This window comes from Nicotiana tabacum, chromosome 20 (assembly GCF_000715075.1).
Source record: "Nicotiana tabacum cultivar K326 chromosome 20, ASM71507v2, whole genome shotgun sequence".
Taxonomy (NCBI): domain Eukaryota; kingdom Viridiplantae; phylum Streptophyta; class Magnoliopsida; order Solanales; family Solanaceae; genus Nicotiana; species Nicotiana tabacum.
Window position 1 is genome coordinate 129,375,791 of NC_134099.1, and position 7,800 is coordinate 129,383,590.

The 7,800-nt window shown below is 36.5% G+C and overlaps 1 protein-coding gene across 1 annotated transcript; it reads left to right on the forward strand.

The window, feature by feature from the left end:
• Nucleotides 1-4,885: 4,885 nt before the first annotated feature.
• On the forward strand, nt 4,886-5,773 carry LOC107769600 (uncharacterized). Its single transcript, XM_016588826.2, has one exon. It carries the CDS (start codon nt 5,045-5,047, stop codon nt 5,594-5,596), a length of 552 nt encoding a protein of 183 aa, XP_016444312.1. The 5' UTR covers nt 4,886-5,044; the 3' UTR covers nt 5,597-5,773.
• Nucleotides 5,774-7,800: the final 2,027 nt, after the last annotated feature.

The following is a 7,800-nucleotide window of genomic DNA, read 5'->3' on the forward strand; positions in this document are numbered from 1 at the left end:
CGCCAGTTGGGTGGTTTGAGTCGGGAGAGGCTCGGTTGTTGGGTAGAGACTTAGTTCAGGATGCCTTGGAGAAGGTTAAGATCATTCAGGATAGACTTCGTACAGCTCAGTCCAGGCAGAAGAGTTATGTCGATCGTAAGGTTCGTGATGTGGCATTCATGGTCAGAGAGCGAGTGTTGCTTCGGGTGTCGCCCATTAAGGGCATGATGAGATTTGGAAAGAAGGGCAAGCTAAGCCCTAGGTTCATCGGTCCTTTTGAGATCCTTGATAGAGTGGGAGAGGTGGCTTACAGACTTGTATTGCCGCCAAGTTTATCAGCTGTGCATCTAGTGTTTCATGTGTCCATGCTTCGGAAGTATCACGGCGATCCATCCCACGTGTTAAACTTCAACACTGTCTAGTAGGACAAGGACTTGACCAATGAGGAGGAGTCGGTAGCTATTCTAGACTGGAAGGTTCGTCAATTGAGATTGAATAATTTCCCTTCAGTTCGTGTGCATTGGAGAGGTCAACCTGTTGAGGCAGCGACCTGGGAGTCCGAGTCCGATATGCAAAGCCGATATCCCCATTTTTTCCCTGACTTAGGTACTTTTCTATGTCCGTTTGAGGACGAACGATTGTTTTAGTGGTAGAGAATATGATGACCCAAAAGGTCATCTCATGTTTTAGAACCCAATATGGGGTTCCGAGGCCTTCAAGACCTCATTTTATTTCTCCTTGATTTGCGTGCGCAGTCCAGGCGCGCTTCTGGAAAGCCCTTATGTGAAAAATTTGAAAAAAAATGCCAATTTTGCCTTTAAATTTAAATTTAAGTTGACTTTGGTCAATGTTTTGGGTAACGGATTTGGACCCATGATTTGACGGTCCCCGAAGGGTCCATAGAAAAATATAAGATTTGAGCGTATGCCCGAAACTGAATTCCGAGGTCCCTAGCCCGAGAAATAGATTTTTGAAGAAAATTGTTTAACTGAAAATATAAGAGTTTTTTGAAATTTTAAGATGCTTGATTTAGATGGTATCGGGTCCGTATTTTGGTTTCGAAGCCCGGTACAGGTTTAATGTTGTATATATGTTGTTTGTAAAATTTGGTAAGAAACGGACTTCATATGACGTGATTCAGGCCCTCGGTTGTGAAAATAGAAACTTTAAAAGTTCTTGAGATTTTCATTGATTTTGATGCTAAATTTGTTGTTTAAGATGTTACTTTGGCGATCTGATCACATGAACAAGTCCGTATGATATTTTTAGACTTGTATGCATGTTTGGTTTGGAGCACCGAGGGCTCGGGTGAGTTTCGGGATGTTTTGGAGTTAAGAATTTCTGTTGTATTGCTGCTTCTGTTGTTCTGACACTTTGTTCTTCGCGTCCACGAAGGAACTCTCGCGAACGCGAAGAGTAACTTAGTCTGAGGGAAATTTCCTTCTACGCGAATGCGAGGTACAGGTCGCGAACGTGGAGTGTTGGGGGAATTACCCTTCGCGAACGCGAAGGCCATTTTGGCAGGGACCTGGGAAGGGTGAAATACTCTACGCGAACGCAGAGAATGGCTCACGAACGTGAAGGTCGGGGGGTGAACCTTCACGAATGCGTATAGTATCTCACGAACGTGAAGGCTCTTCTAGCCAATGCTTCGCGAACGGGACAGGCTTCTCGCGAACGCGAAGAAGACCTATCTAGCGAATTAAAAACAGAACCTAAGTCGGGAAAATGCCATAAACATATCTTCTTCCACAGACCAACCTTGGGCAATTTTTGAAGAGGGATTTCATCTCCAAATCATAGGTTTGTATTCTTAAACTCATTTCCTTCATTTTCCATAAACACCCATTAGATTTCTAGGCCTAAATTTTGTTCTTTAAGGGTAGAAATTAGGAATTTTAGGAGAATTAGAAATTTTACAAACTTGGGGATTTAGACCTCAATTTGGGGTCGGATTCCGAAACTAAGTACATATTCGGGCTCGTGGGCGAATGAGTAATCGGGTTTTGGTCCGAACCTCGAGTTTTGACCAAGCGGGCCCGGAGTCAATTTTTGACTTTTTGGGAAAAATGATAGAAAACCTATAATTAAGCATTGGAGTTTAATTCTTTAATATTTATTGATGTTGTTAAGTTAATTATGCCTAGTTACAAGTGAATTGGAAGTGGAATCTAAAGGGAAAGCAGTATTTGAGGCTTGAGTTTGGCCGTGGAATCCGAAGTAAGTGTTTGGTCTAACCTTAGCTTGAGGGAATAGGTGTTGTGTCTTATTTGCTACGTGTTAGTATTGTGTACGACGTATAGGTATGGTGACGAGTATCTATACGTTGGTGTCGAGCATGCCCGTAAGTCTTATACTGTGATAATTGTGATTCATATTATGCACTATCTATGCCTAAATTGATGATATTCCATGTTGAAAAAGACCTATGATATTTTCTTGGTATTTGTCCATTGTTGAGTAATGTCCCAAGTTGAGACTTGTTTTGTGAAGTTAATTGTTGGAATGAGATTGGTTATAGTTGACTCCCTTGCCAGGATGTATTTATTTCTATTATTGATTCCCTTGCTGTGATGTTGTTGTTTATGCTGTTTGGGTGAGAAAAGAGCGATAAGGCACGAAGGGTGATGCCGTGCACATTTACATTTATATTGATGCATATGGTGAGGAAGAGTGATAAAGCACGAAGGGTGATGTCGTGCACATTTTTATTTATATTGATGCATATGGTGAGGAAGAGAGATAAAGCACGAAGGGTGATGCCGTGCACATTTCTAATATTCATATGGTGAGGAAGAGTGATAAAGCACGATGGGTGATGTCGTGCACATTTTCGTTATTGATTGCATGGTGAGGATTGAGAGTAAAAGCACGAATGGTGATGTCGTGCATTCATTTTCTGTTTGCTGTGATTAATTGTTGTTATCGGATCAAGTGCCTTAATTGTTTCGTTTCCGTTACTTCTATGTTTCCTTATTCTGGTATACCCCATAGCATGTTGCCCCTTTCCCGTTAATTTCTGTTTAGCTTCTATTATTGTTATTTTGTTAGATATTGTTTAATTGCACAGGTTATGATGTTTGTTGTGTCCTAGCTTCGTCACTACTTCACCGAGGTTAGGCTTGACACTTACCAGTACATAGGGTCGGTTGTGCTGATACTACACTTTACACTTTTTATGCAGATCCTGGTACTGGACTATACGGACCATAGATTGAGGGTGCTGCCTTCAGTCCAGTAGAGACACGAGGTAGTCATGCAGGTGTCCGCAGGCCTTGGCGTCCCCTTCTATCTTGCTTCTTTCTGTTTTTAATCTATTTCTGAGACAGATGTGTATTTTCTTTGTTCAGACCAGTATTTGTAATATTCATAGATAGTCCGTGAGATTGTGGCACCAGTTCTGGGTGGAGTTTTATTATGGCTTCGTAATTGTACTAAGTTAAACTATTAAATTCTGTTCTTCCGCATTTTTGTTTTCACTGTTTCCTTATATTAACTTGTAAATTATTAAAGGATAAAGTAAAAGGGTCAAATGATCAGTAACGTTGGCTTGTCTAGCGGGTTCAATGTTAGGTGTCATCACGATCCTGACGGTGAGAAATTCGGGTCGTGACACGAACCTTCGTTTTTTGCAGAAACCGTTCATACTCATAGGTAATTGTTTGAGAAGTTTTATGTTATTTCTAAAGGCGTCAAAATTTGCGTTCGAGGCAAGGTGATATATCACCTATTGTTTGTATCTGCTCCGAATAAATTTACTAAGCAGCAAAGGTGGTAATATATATGTCACTGCCTTATAGTGCTCGATAAGTTTATAACTTCATATTTCAAATTTAACTTTGTTATTGTTTTTCCAAAAATTAGAGAATATTAATTGATTCTGAAAGGTGCAAAATGTTTGTTATATGTTCTGCAGGTTATTCTAGCGGCATCCATAGTTTCAAAATCTGATGAAGGTATGCCTCAATTTAATTAATATATTTTTATGAGCTATATATTTTCTCTATGTAAATATACTCTATGTAATATATTTTTACATAATTTACTCTATGTAAAAAAATATATATGAGCTATATATTTTTTTGGAGTTTATAAAGGTGTTGGGTTTTTTATGTATTTAATTAATATATTAAGTACTTAAAAGAGGGTGTATGGGAAATGGAGGGAAATGAAATTTTTTAGTGAAATTTTAAGTTTCTCTCCTTGGCAAATGGACATTGTCCCATATTGGAAGAGGAAGAGGTTTTTTATGGGTATATAAGCAATTGCTCTTCTTCTAGCTCTTAAAGAGTTGAGAAGAAGGCAAGTCTTGTGCCGCCGTCGCTCGGATTCGGATTCGGTCAATTGATCGATTGATCGATTAACTTTTTGGATCAAATTTATTTGTTAATAGTAAACAACCATTTATGTAATGGCATTTATGTTGTGGCCGTTTTGCAGAAACAGTCATTCTGAAGAGTTGCACCTCTTCAGATTTCAGCCCAACTTTGGCTATAAATACAAGGCTATTCTGCTCAAAATTTTCATACGATCTTCTGAGTTTCTCCTCCTTCTTCTGCATAGTTTAAACATCAAACAAAGCAACAGTAAGTGTGATTTACTACCGAACTTTGTGTTCGCTGAAACACTGGAGTTTGAAGTCCACTACACCAGTGTGTAATTTGTTCTATCCTGGGAGGAAATAATCCATAACCTTGGGTACTAGGAGGGGATTAAATGCCTTAAGGAAACACTGTGAATTCAGTAGGTTCGAATTGGTTTTCTGTTATTTCGTAGTTCATTCCTGTTTATGTTCATTTATATTTCCAGAATTATTTTACAAATACAGTATACTAACAAAAGGCTCTGATAAAGGCTATTGTAAAATTTTCAAATTTACATTAGGGTAACATAAGCATTTTAGATATATGGTTGTTATCCGTGTGATAGTTTTGATATGTGAAATAGGTTTCTGGACCTTTCTCATTTTTTTCTTTCTAATTCCCATATTAAAGTTGGTTGCTACAAGCGTTTTGATTGTTCTCATTTTTACATAGAGTACTTGCTGGAGAAGAGCAATAAGAATATGGATAACAAACCAGAAGGAAAAGAAAGAGAATATGAATTCACTGAAATCACTCTCAGGCAAATTGAACTGTCAGATGTGGATGATTTCATGGAGTGGGCAACAGATGAAAAATTCAGCCGTTTTTGCATCTGGGATACTTGCACTTCCAAAGACCAAGCTTTGGATTATATCAAGAATAATGATATTTACCATCCATGGTCGAGAGCTATCTGCATTAAAAACAAGGCAATTAGGGAAATATCTGTGATGCCAAATTCTGGTTGTCATAGTTGTAGAGCTGAACTTGGATATGAATTGGCTCACAAGTACTGGGGCAAAGGGATTGTGACAAGAGCAGTGAAAATGGTGGCAACTACAATATTTTCAGAGTGGTCAAATCTGGAGAGGATTGAGGCGTTCGTGGATATAGACAATAAAGGATCACAAAGAGTGCTAGAAAAAGTTGGGTTCTTGAGAGAAGGTGTTCTAAGAAAGTTCATGAGTATAAATGGGAAATCAAGAGACATGGTAATATTTAGCTTGCTATCTACAGATGTTGTTCAACACTAGCCCCCGCAACTTTTTCATGTATTCTCCTTTTCCTCTTGGAGATCAAAAGGAGGAGCCAAAGGAAGTCTGTTAGAAATATTTTAGCTGTCATTTATTGTTTGATTACAATTCGGACAGTAATTGTATTGAATCATTGCCTGAATTAGTATTGTATGAACTATTGATAGACTTTATGAACACCAAGCATAGAGATCCAAATCATTGTGAGTGTTGTTTATGTCTGTCTAATTTATAGAACTTTTATCTTGTTTTTTTTCCTTTCTGGTAAATAAGATACTTGTATTATTATTAAAGTACTAGAATGTCATTACATGCGGGGCGGAGCTAGGTAGCCAGAAGGGGATTCAACCGAACCTCCTTCGCCCAAAAATTATATAAGGGGGTTAATTTATTTTTTTCGTTGCATGTACATATATCAGGTGTCACATATTTTACTTTTTTATTTTTATTTTTTGAATTTACTTGATGAAAATTCAACTTCTACCATTGATTACAAGCATACCAAATTATAACAAACACTAGCTGATATGGCTTTCTCAAAACTAGTTGAAGAATAAAAAGGAAAGGAGAAACAACTCCAAAACTATCAGCGAGAGTTTTAACTTCAACTTAATGTAAGGTGTTGCACAAAGCTTAAGAGTTGGATCGGACGAATAAAATTGCCAGTTATATAAGACATTAATAGAAAATTAATCGGAAAAAGAAAAATGCTAAAAAAATATAGAGATATCTGCCAAATTAAAATATAAAAAATAAACAAGAACAAGAACAAGAAAGAGGGAAAAATAGCTTCAACAACTTTTATGAGATTTAAAGCCAAATTAATGGGGCTTTGACACGGTTTAAAGAGTTGAAGAGAGGGAAAATGTCGAGAAATATAGTTCAACAAGGAAATTGCTAGGTACCTTACAGTTTAAGGGCTTATACATTTAGCAAATTAATTAAGTTTTTATGTAGCATTTTTATTTTTATTCCTGAAACACATATTTTTGTCGACAATACAGTACTTTTATCATTTTTCGTCACCTCCTATAAAACCTAATTAATACGGTCATATCCCCCTCCCCAACCCTAACCCAAAAGGATTGAGGACTTAGGCTAAAATTTCAAAAAAGAATCTGATTTTGGAGTTGGGCATGTAATTCTTAATGACTAGGTCAAGCTAAAATCAAGCAGTTTGAATTACTCTTGGAAATTTGATGTCTTCAAGGTAGGGTATATGGGCATTGTCATTAGATTCGTTAAAGACATATTAACTAAATAGAAGTATACTTTTAAAGTATGTTCCTTTAAATTTTAGATTATATGGTCTCGTACTTGACCATGAAAAAGGGTTAGGTTCGCACGCATGAGGAAGTATATTAAAGACATAATCAATTATATACTCCCCGTTTGATATTATATGAGGTAGTTTGACTCGACGCGGAGTTTAAAAAAAAAGAAGAAAACTTTTGAAACTTATGGTCTTAAAAGCTCAAGGGGTAAAAAGTTTGTGGAGCCATAACATTTGTGTGGCTATAAAAGATTCTCATTAAAGGCAAATGAGTAAAATAAAAGAGTTTAAAGTTGAATTATTTTCAAATTTAGAAATATGTCATTTGTTTTGGAACAAACTAAAAAGAAACTACCTCATTTAATATGAGACCGTTGAAGTATTAAATAAGTGTGTAATATTTTTCTATTATTTAGAAGCTGGAGTTATGTGTACGAACACGTTAGTCCGAAGTAGTACAAAACTCAATGAATTGTACTCTATATTTGGACCTACAGTCAACCACGTGTCCGTCTTTTGCTTTTACCTTACCACGTGTCTTTCACTATTTCAAATATTGCTTCTGTTTTATATTAAATGAGATAGTTTGATTTGGTACGGGATTAAAAAAAAAGACTTTTGAAACTTGTGGTGTTAAAAGTTTAAGGGGTAAGAAATTTGTGGGGCCATGATATTTGTGTGGCTATAAAAACTTCTCATTAAGGGTAAATGGATAAAATGAAAGAGTTTAAAGTTAAATTATTTTTAAATTTAAAAATGTATCATTTATTTTGGAATAGACTAAAAAGGAAAGTTATGTTTGTGTTTTTTCCTCTTTCTATGTTCAGATTTATTTCACGGATTTTTATTTCTACAATCTTTTGGCCTCCGTTGTATTTGTCAAGTCTGATAAGTTTTCTTCCCTGTTACTTTCTTTATATTTTCGCGTTCT

Coding starts and splice junctions, on each gene's coding strand:
- LOC107769600 (XM_016588826.2), top strand. CDS start 5,045: ATGGATAACAAACCAGAAGGAAAAGAAAGAGAATATGAATTCACTGAA.